Source organism: Strix aluco, chromosome 24 (genome assembly GCF_031877795.1).
Source record: "Strix aluco isolate bStrAlu1 chromosome 24, bStrAlu1.hap1, whole genome shotgun sequence".
NCBI classification, from domain to species: Eukaryota; Metazoa; Chordata; class Aves; order Strigiformes; family Strigidae; genus Strix; species Strix aluco.
In genome coordinates, this window is record NC_133954.1 from 2,226,712 (window position 1) to 2,240,000 (window position 13,289).

The window sequence follows — 13,289 nt, forward strand, 5'->3', positions numbered from 1 at the left end:
CGGCTATGTCTACACTGACTGGGTGTCCCATCTCACTGTGAGCTTGCCAAGACCATGAAGAAACCTGTTGACTGCAGTGTAAATGAACTGGCACATGAACCTGTTCTCACCCTGTACCCCACATCTGCTATGCTTTTGGGCTGTAAGTGGCACAGCAGCCTATCTCTGAGCTCACAACAACCTAAGGTGGAGGTTCCTGGGGTTTCTTGGTGGTATAGACTGCACCCCTTTCCCCTGCCAAGGGCAGCAACTTTCCTTCATTTGCCTCTTTCTCCCACAGATGAAGTTTGAATTCATCCCCAGGCACCTGGGCATCACAGAATCGTTCTGGGCCTTTACAGTCCCCGAGCAGAGCATTTCAGTCCCATTCCTCTTGGTGGGCAACACCACCGACCCGCTAGTGACTCTGGACAGATCCCACCTGAACTTCCAGTCGCTGTTAATCGGTGAGCACCGTGGTTATACCTTACACCCTCAGGTGTGGACCACTCCAGTTGCACCAGCAGGCTCCAACAAGGAAGCTGGAAATGGAAACGGGCACTTGTGAGCGGATCATCCAGCTCCTGGCACCCAAGTGTACGAGGAAGGGGAAGGGGGGAAGGCGTGTGTCAGGGACATGGCCTGTGGTTGGGGCTGTTCCCAAGAGGGGATTTGGGGGTGATGCAGGGGAGCCCAGGGGGTCAGAAGTATGTTTCCATGTTGTCATCCTGAGCGTGCTGTGCTGCAGGCAATGCTCCTCGCTGCAGATTTCCTGCTGGGCTCACAGTGGGCAGCGGTGCTCTGGTGGCTGGAGGAACCAAAGGTTTTCAGCGGCTGCTTTGTTCTCTCCCCAGGGCACGAGGTACACCAGACTATCACTATAATCAACAGTGAGAAGGAAGCCTTCAGCTTTGCTTTCAGAGAAAGCTCTCTCTTCTCAGAGGGATGCAATGCCTCCGTGAAAATAGAGCCCTTGGAAGGATCCATCACTCCTCTTTCAAGGTAATGGGGCTCACAGGCCAGATTCCCTCTCCTGCATCCCAAACGCTGCGCTGTCCTTTTGCTTTGAGGCTTTCTCCCCTCTGCAGTCACCAGGTGACTCTCAGCAATAGCATCCATCTGCTTTGTTTTGTTCCTTCCCAATGGGGACACCACAAAACTGCAGGTTTCTCCATAAAGTGGCTGTGTTGGGGTTACCCCAGTCTTCTAGGCCCCCTTCCTGGAGAAATTCAGGCTTTGGATCTTCTAGTTTTGATGACAAAAGCATGTTTGGGGGTATTACCCCTGTGACCCCTGAGCCAGCAGCTCTAAGTGGGCAAGGTCTCCTCTCTTCCCTGTGTTCCTTTAGTGACAAAGCCCACCACACGCGGTCGGTGCAGGGCCAAGAGCAGCAAAGCACAGACGCAGCACTGCAGCAGCATTTGAGCCCATCATGGGGGACAGCAACAGGCTTAGGCGACGAGCTGTGTTTTGCAGGATCACCTGTCAGAAAGCAGATGCTCTTTTCTTGTAAACTGCAGCCATGACTTGCGCTCAGATGTGATCGTGAGTTCAAGCGGTATAAGCGGTCACCAACTCATTTGCTGATCCATCATGGATGTCCCTGTGCCCACTCCCAGCCTGCCAGGGTGTAAGGAGAACACGTTAGCTCCAGGCAGCTTTGCTGTGTCTTAAAAGATGCTGAATTTTGGCTTGCCACAGAGTGCAAGAGAGCATCCTGTATCAGTTACTGGCTCACCTGAGAAGTGGTAATTCCTTAAATCTCTGTAGTTTGTTTGGCTTTGATCACATACCCAGAAATTACCCACAGAAATTACAAAGAGGCAGTTTGGTGGCACCCACATTGTGCTGCTGTCACAGGAGCTGGACGACTGCTCTGCGCAAAGAGGATGTTACTTACCCTTGTCATATAGATCGGAGAGACTGGGGGTCTCCACGAGTGCCCTCCTCTGTGTCTGGGACAGAAGCGGGGTCTTGACTCGGTGGTGCCCTGTAGCACGTGGGCAGGGCAGTAAGGTCAGCATTAGCTCGGGGTTTGCTGCCTTGTTGTATCCTCTGGCATTTCATTGCATGGGATCATCGTACCCTAAGCAGGGCTGACCAGGGCTTGCTCCATAGTGGAAGGCCCTGGAAGGGCAGAGTGCCGCTCCTGCTTTCTCCCAGGCCTGGGGCATCACCAGGGCCATTGCACAGCTGCTCTCCCATAGAACAGGCAACGTGTGGCCAGGAAAGCCAAGAGATGACGAATGGAGCAAAAAGGGTCTTCTCTCGCCAGGTTTCCCATTACAGTCTTCTTCACGCCAACACTAGAAGGAGAGGCGGTCTTCAACCTCAAGTGCGATGTCAAGAGGAAGACCCAGCCCCTCTCCTTGAATATCAAGGCCACCGGCTATAGCGTGCACACGTCTGTCAGGTGTGAGGACAGCGACGGCTGTGTCACGGAGCTCAGCGCACGGGAGATCAACGTCATTGATTTCAAGGAGGTGAGCAGCACTGCTTCCCTGAACCATTTGCCCCACAAAGGCCTGCAACGTTGGGCCTGAACCAGGAGCTTCACAGAGATGTTTGAACACGAGGGAATGTTTTCCTTCATTTATGGGTCTCTGGAGGGAGGGAGATTGATCTTTCATACAGGTCATTAGCTGAATATGAAAGATGCAGGAGCACATTAGGGAGGAGCACTTGCTGGGCAGCTGACACTTTGCATGTGCTCTAACCCCCAGTCCTCATCGCCTTTTCCCTGCAGGTACAGCTGAACGAGAACGTCCAGCATCTCTTTAGCATCCACAATAACAGCAAGTTCAGCTTCACCTTCTCGTGGAAAATGAGTGGCCCCGCAGCCTGTAAGCGGGTCCTTACTGTCACCCCTCAGACAGGCGTCGTGCAGGCGGAGGGGAAAGCAGAGACCCAGCTGGCTTTTCACCCACAGAAGATGTGCTCTTTAAAAGATGTGGAGCTGACACTGCAGGTGAGGCACCAGGGTTTAATACGGGACCTTCACCTTCCCTACGCAGCAGCTTGGCAGCAGGAGCCCAGAGCTAGGGGTGAGCTCTGTCACTGAAGAGCCTGAACAAGGCAAAGAGGCTCCTGCTGCTGAAATAAAGAGCCTGACAGCTTCTGAACGGAGTATAATAAGTGCTTACCCAGGATGACTTTGGGAAGCGCTTTTGTGGCAGGGCACATCCCCCAGGCCCCCTCTGCCCCTAATCTGGGGGGTCCTAGATGTGTGTGGAGAGGGAGCTGTTTCTCCTTGTCAGGCCTCTGCTGCGCTGGTCCCACAGTGCAGAAAGGTCCTGCCAGCATGTGGCTGCACAGCTCGGCATGTGACTGCACAAACCAGGGCCACGACTCTCCAAAAACCCATTCCGTCTCAGACCAAGCCTTCCACCTATTTCCATTCCGGGGTCTTTTGGCACTTGCTTTTCCTTATTGTCAGTGCAGGCAGCTGCCCCCCATCCTCTTCCTCGGCCATCTCTGGTGTTTGCAGTTCCCACCTCTTCAGCGGGCTCATGCTGTCTTTCTCCTCGCCAGATCAACCAGGGTCCCACGTTTACCTGTGTGTTCCTGGCCACTGTGGTAGTGCCCACTGTCCACTTCTCCACTACCAGACTCAACTTTGGAACCTGCTTCATCTACCACGCTGGGATGGCACCTTCCTGTCAGACCCTCGTCATCACAAACCAGGCAGATAAGGATGTGAGGTAGGCCTTCTCCACACACTCCTTCGGCCCTTGCTTAGCACGTGCCTGCTCCATGTCCTCATGAGCACTGTGGGTGACATCCTGAGGACACAGGGAGAGGAGACAGGAGAGCCCTAAGTAGCCCTGATGTTGTCTGAGCACACACAGCCTTGTGACACCTCTGCTCCTCTCTGCTGTGCTTTCTGCCAGTCTGAGCTGCTTGTTCACCAGCACCGCACACCTGCATGTGGACTTCCCAGGGTACGTCCTACGCCCAGGAGGGACAGTGGAGATGCCCATCACTTTCTATCCCAGAGAGGTTGCGTCTTACCATGAGCTCATCCCTTTTGAAATCAACGGTCTTTGCCAGCAAACTATTGAGGTTCGAGGAAGGGGCACGGAAATGAAGGTGAGATGAAATCCAAATCCTAAAACCCCAGGTGGCGCAGACCACGGGCACGGCTTTCTCGCTCCTTTTCCTCGTCTCTTGCCCAGCCTACCACGTTTTAGCTTTCTGCCACAAGGGTGTCAGCAAACCTTTTCTCCTTCTTTCCTTTTGCTTTATATTAATCCCTCCTGCCTTAGGTTGATGTTGTGGAACCACAAGGAAAGGTGGTGAAGCTGGGAGCCCTCTCCATCGGACAGACAGTGAAGAAGATTGTCACCATAGCCAACAACAGTGCTGCTCCTCTCACTTTTAAGCTCAGTCTCAAGTCCACCATGCCAGAGCTGCAGGAAGCTGGGGTAAGGCCCCTTCCTTCACTGGAGAGTGCTTCGCTGTGCCTCCAGGGATGCGTGCAGGTAGCTGTGAGCTGCTCTGGGTGGGAACTAGTAGCTAATTACAGTTGTGTGCTGTCCCGTCCTCCCTGCTGGGCAGCGTGAATGCCTCATCTGAGCCAGTTGTCAGGACTCCCCTCATAGCCAGAAGTGAGAAGGTACCATTCCTCACCTGTTTCAGACACATACGTTAGGATGCGGCCATGTATATTAGGTATGGAAAGGTAACCTTTAAAGACCAAGAGTTACGGCTCTCTTGGAGCTCAAGTGAAATTACTTTGGAGGACGTAGTCCAGCTCACCATGGCCAGATGCACACGTCACAGGAAAATTCCTTTGGTAGCTGGGGATCCGTACCCAGGAATGAGTAGGACTGGGGCAATGTTGATGGGAACAGAACAGGAACGGGAAGACTCTATGGAGGATTCACAGCTCAGTTGCCAGATGAAGTAGTCTCCACTCATTTCTTTGGGCAGGTTCTCTGCTTGAAGCCCACCAATGAACTAAGTCTGAAGCCCAAAGGAGAGACCTGTAAAGTGGAAGTGACCTTCTCCCCAAGGTGCCGCATCCAGCCGTTCGCCGAAGAAGTGATGTTGGAGTGCAGCGGCCTGGTGCGCTCCCTCTTCGTGGTGCGGGGCTCCTGCCAGGGCATCCACGTGAGCTTGGACCAGGAACACCTCAGCTTTGGAGCGGTGGTGCAGCAGAGCTACACATCCCGGCCCCTCACCATGCAGAACACGGGTGACATAGGAGTCAAGTAATGCAAAACCCTGTCCTCTCTGGGGGCTGAGATCTTGGGGGGGGGTTGGATGGAGCTGTAGCTTGCCTAGAGAGTTGCCCTCTGCTTTTCCATTCCAGTGGGGAGTTGTGAAGCCAAGGCTGTGCAGTCAGGCCCTGGAAGTTAGCAAGGGGTACAACCAAAAGCTTGTTTACGGATGGGTGCAGCTGAGTCCTGCCCAACCTGAAGCCTTAGTGCCAGGTGGCTCAGCACCCTGCCTGAGGTCCTGTGGAAAAGCCCCCAAGAGGATTAGAAACAGCACGCTGTGTTTGCAGGCTCCTGGTTGCTAATCGTTCTTTTCTGTCCTTGTGCTTTCCTTGGCAAGGTTTAAGTGGGACATCAAGAGCTTCAAGCCAGATTTCTCCATCAGCCCCACAAAGGGTTACATCTCCTCAGGAATGGACGTCCCCTTCATTGTGACCTTCCACCCCTCTAAGCTGAGCCGTGCTATCCAGTGCGAGGGCCTGCAGTGCTTCATCGAGGGCAGTGAGCCGCTCCGGCTTACGCTGGCAGGATGCTGCACGGAGACCCCTGTGTCCAAAGAGGTAACTGGAACAGAGACAGGACAGGTCCCCCCTTACCCCGCCATTTGCACCACATCTCTCCCAGGGCAGGAACTGGAGAATCTTATGGGTATAGAGTCACTCCTGCCTGTCATCCTGCCTGGGTGTCCCAGAGAGCTGATAAAACCCCTGGGCAGGGTTCCCAAAATCTGTGAGCCCTGTAGTTGCCTTCCTCCCCTATTAAAGGTGCTGCTCCTCCAGCGAGCACCTCAGCTGTCCTGGCTCTGCCCTGCAGCACCCTTGCCATGGGGACACTCTGCAGGGCTCTTGTGAGACAACCCCCATGCCCCCCAGAGCCACCCAGATATAGCTACAATATCGCACCCACAGCCACACTTTTCCTCCCCGTTGGGGCAGGGGAGGGCAAGGAAGTAGGAGTGGGCAAGGCATCTGCACCCAGCTCCTGGGGCACAGGGATGCCACGTGGAGGACTCCTGGCCCTCACAGGCCTTGCAGGAGGGTGCAGCTGGGAGGTGTTGGCTCTTGCTCCTAGGAGAGAGTCCGGAGGTGCTCATCAGCCTGCCCACGAAGGGGCTGCACGGCTGCAAGTCTTGTCCTTGCACAGGAGAGAGATCCTTCCAGGGCTTCCAATTTTCTTTCTCCCCTCCTAGGGAGGTGGCATCCCCCTTCACCCAGCATGCAAAAGACTCGTTCCTCTCCCTTCTCTAAGAACCAGCAGTTTGATTTACACCAAAAACTATGGCTCAAATGTAAGTTTTGTGTACGACAAGGAAAAGCTGCTCCCTGTGCATAAAGCTAGTCAGAGTGGAAAGGGTTCCTCGCTGTGACCAAGCAGCCTATGTGCTCCTCTGTTGCAGACGCTGACTTTCACGTGTGCCGTGCGCGAGAAGCACAGCCAGACCATCCTGCTGTCCAACCCCAGCAATAAGGACTGCACCGTGCAAGCTGTCATTGAGGGGCAACACTGGAAAGGGCCTGAATTTTTCCATCTAGAGGCCAGTCAACAAAACAAGCCCTACACGATCACTTACGAACCCCTAACCATGAGCTCTGAGAACAAGAAGCATCAGGTATGTGAGCTGTGCCAGCATGCTGACCGTCACAGTGTGACCCTCATTGCTTTGGGCAGGAGGTTGGATGAGATGACCTTCAGAGGTCTGCTATGAACAGAAATTATCCTGAGATCCTATGTTGGAAGCTGGGTTTCTTGGTGGCTAGAGGCCGGGTGTAAGGGAAGTTCAGGTGGGAGGTCTGGACTGACCACTGGAGCAGCTAACCTCAAAAGCCAGGCTGTCTGACAGTCCAGGAAACGAAGTTTGTTTTGTGCAGCTCCTGGTCGTTGCCTGTGCAGCCCAGGGGGGCTCAGAGACCCCCGTGCTCAGCCCTGTGGGCTGCACAGGCTCCCCACGCCCTGGGCACGACCACTTCTGCCCGCACTGCCCTGCTGGGGCCCTTTTGCAGCATGCAGGGAACTAGAGGGGAGAAGCTGCCCTGCCATTTCTCAGTGCCCCCCTGGCCGTGAGCAGCCAGGTGGGAAATGACACCGAGATCTCTCTTGACATCTCCTTCAGGTGCTTTGGAAAGAGCCCTTCCTGCAGGTCTGGGGCTGGACAGATGGGGGTGACTGGCCCCTCTGGTTGCATGGGCAGACCAGGGGCAAGCTCTTAAATCAAGGGGGTCAGTGCAGAAGGGCTCTGGGGTGTTGGAGCTGCTGAGGTCCTTGTCCCACTCCAGCTGAGCTTCTACCACACCAGAATTTAGGCCTGAGTGGAGGCTAGAGACTTGTGGGCGCAATCTCCAGGGTGCTCAGCAGATCCGTGCCCTGTGGGGTTGGACATGCTCAGCATCTCTTTAACGTACAGCCCTGCATGAAGAGTCCCACAGTTTTCAGCTGCTCTGGAAGCAGAGGAGATGCCCCAGGGTAGGTGGCTGTGACCCACTGGCACCCAAAATGACTGGATATGAACTTTCCATGGCTTACCCTGGCTGGTGGGACCCTGCCGTGCCAGCTGACAGGCAGTAATGCTGGCGCAGTCGAGCTCAGCGGGACTGCCACCCCCTTAGCACGGCTGTCCCTGCACGAGCACAGGGCTGGCAGCTGATGTGCCCAGGGAAAGGGGTGTTAGGATGGTCAGAGCAGCTCTGCTGCAGGGCCGCTGTGTCCTTGCTCTGCCCAGACATGCTGCCCGTGTCCTGTGGCTGCGCCAGCCCCAGTGGGTACGACGTTGCCATCTCCACCGGCGCAGGACACGGGGCTGTGGTCACAGCTCTGCCAGCTGGACCTGCCCAAAGCTGCTCAGGTGGCAGCCTGAGACATGGGACTGTCCAGGTGTGCTAGAGAGCCAGTACCTGGTCCAGGCAGAGAGCAGGAGAGCTCACTTACCCTGTTTCTTGTCTCCAGGGCTCCCTCTATTTCCCATTGCCGGATGGGACAGGCTTGTACTACCTCCTGCAAGGGACTGCTGAGACCCCAAAGTGTTCAGGGACCATTTTCCAGCAGGTGCCATGTAGGACTTCCTACACAGAGCTCATCCCTGTCTCCAACTGGCTGAACAGACCACAGAGGTGAGTCCAGCTCAGGAAGTCTCATCCCATCAGCAATCCTGCAGCGGCACAAGGAAGAGCTTCCCACTGCCTTGGGCAACGGAGCTGGTGCAGGGTCTGGAGCACATGTCTTACGAGGAGTGGCTGAAGGAACTGGGGTTGTTTAGTCTGGAGAAGAGGAGGCTGAGGGGAGACCTCATGGCCCTCTACAACTCCCTGACAGGAGGGTGCAGAGAGGGGGGATGAGTCTCTTGAGCCAAGGAACCAGCGCCAGGACAAGAGGGAATGGCCTCAAGCTGCGCCAGGGCAGGGTCAGACTGGCTCTTAGGAAGGATTTCTTTGCAGAAGGGGCTGTTGGGCGTTGGAATGGGCTGCCCAGGGCAGGGGGGGAGTCCCCATCCCTGGAGGGGTTGAAGAGTCGGGTTGACCCAGCACTGAGGGATCTGGTGGAGTTGGGAACGGTCAGGGTGAGGTTCATGGCTGGATTGGATGATCTTCAAGGTCCTTTCCAACCTAGACAATTCTGTGATTCTGTCTGGAAGCTCCTTCCTGCAAGCTTTTCACTCTCCTTGGCCATTTCTGGCCGTAGGTGTCTGGGATCACGCCAGCCACGTTCTGCCTATGCAGACCCATCCCGGAGGGCTTTTCCTCCCAGGTGGATGAGAGCTGGCTCCCTCGGGGGCATTGAGGAGGAGAGGGGCTGGGTTGTACCCCACCACGAGGGGTGTCCTGTGGGAGTCCTTCCTGTTGACCTTCACTGAATCCTTCTCACCCCCAGGTTCCTTGTGGTGGTGGACATGCTCAAACCAGAAAACCTGGAAAGCAGTTCTGTGCTGCAGGGGCTGGAATACATTGATGTGCCAGGCTCTGCCAAGAAGAACTACAAACTCACCTTCCTCTCCTACAAGGAAGGAGTCTTTAACGCAATGGTAAGTGTGGACACAGGGCTGTGGGGCCTTCCAAGGAGCTGTTGGCTCCCTGAGAAGCTACACACCTGCTCTCATACCTCCCCGTGCCTGCTGGTGGGACTGTAGGTGTCCTGGGTGGGTACTGAACAGCAGGCATCTCTCCACACCCCCCACTCACCTGTCAGTCTCTGCGAGGGTCCCACTGGGGGCTGCTAAGCACAGGTGGGCCAGGACACTGGTGAGCTGGAAGCAATGGGCAGTCGGGAGAGTATCAAGTAGAAACACCACACACGCTTTCCCCAGCCTCGCACTCTTCTTCCGTGGCTGCTTACGGCCATTCTTGGAAGCAGGGTGCTGAGCTTAGGGTGCTCTTGAGGCTGGCTTCAGCACAGCTGATATATTTTTATGTGCAGAATGACCAGTGCTGCCCTTTTTTCTCCGATTCAGGTGACCTTCCTCAACGAGGTGACCAAGGAGTATTTGTTCTACATGGTGACTTTCAAGGCCACTGCTTCGGGACCCATCAGCACTGTTGAAGTGACCAGCGCTGTTCGGCAGAGAGTGTCTGCCACTGTCAAGGTGGACAACCCTCTGCCTGTCCCTGTGACGTTTGCTGTAGGTTGCAAAGTGCCCGATGTCAGTGTTCCCCCACAGTTCACTGTTCCTGCGCAGTCGGAGGTAGGAGCAAAGCTCATGCAGTGTGCTCTCCTCTCCTGCAGCCTTTCTGGGAGTGGGTGGTCCTGAGGGGTGATGGGGCTTCTCCCCAAGGGTGACAGCTCCCACCTGCTAATAATCTGGAGGGGAAGCAGCATGTGAGAAGATCCCTAGTGGGAATAGCCCTGTGCTGGTGGAGTCTGCCATGCTACCCCTTGTGAGATGCTCCCATCAGGCCTCACAGGGCAGGTCCTTGTGACACAGGCTCTGTATTTAGTGTGGGTATTTTCAGTTTAGAGTGACTGCAGGGCATGCCTCACCCCACTGGCAGGGAGTTTGCAGCCTCGATCGACAGGTGTTTTGTGCCCTGGGGGAGTAGAGGGGCATTTTAGGGTGGGAAGCTTCTGGGATAGTGCTGGAGGGCTCTGAGCTGTTGGGCACAGTCTCCTGAGTGAACTGTCCCCCAGACGTAGCAAGGCTCTGCCCCAGAGAGAGGGACCTGGAGCAAGGGAGGGTGCTGGGCTGCCTTCCAGCACTGCTGGAGCACACCAGGAACCGATTTCCCCCATTGCAGGCCCTGCCTTCCCCATCTCTGCCTGACCCAGTGGCTTTTCCTTTTGTTCCTCCCAGGCCGATCTCGTCTTTGAGTACCAACCCCTGAAAGTGGGTGAGAGCTCCGGGCGCCTGGTGCTCCGGAGCAGTGACTTGGGCTCTTTCTACTACAACCTGCACCTGAAAGCCACCGTGAGCGGGCTGGAGGAGCCCCTCTACTTCTGCACCACACTGGGCTCTAGTCAGACCATCACCACCAAAATAATGAATTACGCCCGGCAGAAGACCAACTACCACCTCCAGGTGACCCCAGCCTGCCCTGGGCCCTTGCTGGGAGGCAGCTGGTCTGGCCAGCATCAGCCCTCTCTGTCAAGGGATCCTGACCCTCTGGCTTGGCCTGGCAGAGCTGGCGTGGCCACGTGAGCCTGCGGGTCTCCCCACCAATGCTGGGCTTGTCCCCAGCTGGCCTGTCTTCACTTGCAGATGTTCTCTGCTGCCCTTTCTGGAGCTGCTCTTGCAGGTCCCATGACCCACACAAGACTTCCCCGTTACTGCCAAGGCTGGGGTTTAAGGTCCCCCAGAGCTTGGGTGCAGGGTTGTCCCTGCTGGGCACGTTTGGACAGTCCTGACGGCCATTCCTCATGGGCAGGGGGTGGGGGGGACAGGCGCAGTGACAGGCAAGGGACAGGGACACTGGACAATGTGATGGTGGGGACCTTCCCTTTCTTCCTGAGGTGCTGGCTCTGCTTTTGTGACCCGCCCCCGCCGGTCTCTTCTCTCCCCTGTGCAGACCAACTGTGCAGACTTCCTGACAGAGAAAACCATCGGTGTGGCCCCTGCCAGCCCAGGAGGCTCAGAGGTGAGCATGGACGTGACCTTCGAGCCCTGCCAGCTGGGCGAAGCCAGGGCCATGCTGCAGCTCTCCTCCCTGCTTGGTGGGGAATACAGCATCCCCCTCTTCGGCCTGGCCCTTCCCCCCAAGTCCCAGGGCCCCTTCCCCATCCAGGCTGGTGGCACCATCTCCATCCCCTTCAAGAACGTCTTCCTGCAGCCCATGGCCTTCCAGTACCGGGTGGAGCACCCAGCCTTCACCCTCAGGGCCCCCGAGACCTTGTGCTCCAAGCAGACCACCTCCCTCTCCGTCTCCTTCGAATGTGGCCTGGGCCCCGGTGCAGCCCCCGTCACCAGCAAGATGGTGGTGTCCTGCCCTGGGGTGGGGGGTGTCTCCTGGGTCTACTACCTCCGGGGCCTCCCCCCTCACAGGTGACCCGTGCCCCCCCGGGAGCCCCTCGGCCTCAACGCTGCGGCCCTTGGGGCGTGACCTGAGGGCGCAGTTACCGCCGCAGCGGTCACTCTGGACTGACCCCCTTCCCTTTGCAATAAACCCGCTGGCTTTGTAATAAACGTTTTGGACTAAACGCACTGGTTTTGGACTAAACCCACTCGCTTTGGAGTAAACCCGGTGGGGCCGGTGGCACCGGGGCTGAGACGGGAGCAGGCGGCCTCCGCGCGGGAACGCTCCGCAGCGTGGCGAGCGGTCCTGTGGTCGGGCCGGGGTGCCCCAGCGCCGTGGGGCCGGGGGGGTGGAGGCTGGCCCAGTGCCCCGGGGAGGGCCTGGCAGGGGGGCTGGGGGTGGTGGGAGCCGGCCCGTGCTGCTCGGGTGGGCCCCGCCGTGCCCCGTGGAGCTGGCGGCGGGAGGAGACAGGCCTGGCTCCCCCGTGGGAGCTGGGGGCTTCGGGGGAAGGGGTCACCCCCGGGGGCTCCGGGGCACCGGGGGGGCTGCAGGCGCAGGAGCCCAGGGAGGGGACTCGGGTGGCGCGGTGACCCTGGCTGGGGACGGCGCCCTGGGCAGTGCCTGGGCGGGAGGGGCTCTCCCCCGGGGCGCTCCGTGTCTCCCATCCCCGTGTCATCGGCCACTGAAGTTTATCTCCGAGCCCATCAGTGCCTGGGCACAAGCGGGGACCCGCCGATCCGGCACAGACCTGAGCAGGTGACTCCCACGTCCTCTGTTGCCCCCCAGGGCCCAGCCAGGCAGTCCCAGAGAGCAGCTTCCGCCCCGGAGCAGTTCACACCATCCAGCCAGATCTGCCCGGAGCCTTCCCCGAACCGAGCAGAGCAGCTGCGTCCACTGCCCCTCTGCAGGCCAGCCAGGTTCCTTCCACCATCCCAGCCCCAGAGGTATGGAAGAGGTGGTCCCCTTACCTGAACACATCACTCCAGCGTCAAAACTCTGATCGCAGCTATGGTTACCCCATCCGCTGGGTGTGCAGTCAGACAGGGCAGCCAACATCCAAATGGGGCCAGATCCTTGCCCAAAGTGTCTGTACTGAGAAGCTCCAACAGCAGACCCACAGCCCAGCTGCTTACAAACTGCTACTGCACCGCGTATGTCCCAAAAGAGACCACACACGGTCCCCCAGTGGCCCCTGTGTTTCATCTCCACTCCCCCAGCACAGCGCCTGCCGCCATCCGCCGGCCTCACCTCCGCAGCACCTTTGAACACCAACATGGGATGAGTCAAGACAGCACCATGCTCCAGCACTGTGGGTCTGGGTAGAGTCAGAGGTACCAGGGTGGGAGCCCACTCCCCTCCAGGCTGCCCCAGGACAGTTCAGGGGTCCCTTCTATGCACATGGGCTGTGTAAGGCTGGGGGTGCCCAGCCCCAGACCTGCTGGGACATTCACAATCCCACCACACAAGGCATCTTTTCCCAGCCCAGTGGCCACCCATACACTGCCCAGCCCTGCACTGGGCACCTGCTCTTCCCCAGCACCCTCTGAACAGCCCTGTGTACCCAGGCCTGCAGCTTCCCATGCAAACTGTCTGCCCCAGCACCATCCGAACCCACTCCCATGCCCAGGGCTTTCCGTGATCCCACTGAGGCGATCCAGAG

At 57.5% G+C, this 13,289-nt stretch overlaps 1 protein-coding gene across 26 annotated transcripts in view; it reads left to right on the top strand.

Annotated features, from left to right (window-relative positions):
* Positions 1-11,799, top strand: part of LOC141934040 (hydrocephalus-inducing protein homolog) — a 163,703-nt gene extending 151,904 nt beyond the window's left edge. For 23 of the 26 annotated variants that reach the window (XM_074849200.1, XM_074849210.1, XM_074849209.1 and 20 more), the window contains 16 exons: positions 281-446; positions 834-981; positions 2,255-2,462; positions 2,726-2,947; positions 3,511-3,680; positions 3,870-4,068; positions 4,245-4,403; positions 4,912-5,192; positions 5,539-5,758; positions 6,388-6,486; positions 6,595-6,807; positions 8,139-8,302; positions 9,060-9,210; positions 9,637-9,867; positions 10,474-10,698; positions 11,186-11,799. In XM_074849200.1, the coding sequence (XP_074705301.1) occupies positions 281-446; positions 834-981; positions 2,255-2,462; positions 2,726-2,947; positions 3,511-3,680; positions 3,870-4,068; positions 4,245-4,403; positions 4,912-5,192; positions 5,539-5,758; positions 6,388-6,486; positions 6,595-6,807; positions 8,139-8,302; positions 9,060-9,210; positions 9,637-9,867; positions 10,474-10,698; positions 11,186-11,662 (3,333 nt within the window). In that variant the 3' untranslated portion in view covers positions 11,663-11,799. Of the gene's footprint in view, positions 1-280; positions 448-833; positions 982-2,254; positions 2,463-2,725; positions 2,948-3,510; positions 3,681-3,869; positions 4,069-4,244; positions 4,404-4,911; positions 5,193-5,538; positions 5,759-6,387; positions 6,487-6,594; positions 6,808-8,138; positions 8,303-9,059; positions 9,211-9,636; positions 9,868-10,473; positions 10,699-11,185 lie in introns of those variants that run through there. The other 3 variants (XM_074849216.1, XM_074849217.1, XM_074849225.1) reach the window with 2 other exon arrangements.
* The last annotated feature ends 1,490 nt before the right edge of the window (positions 11,800-13,289 follow it).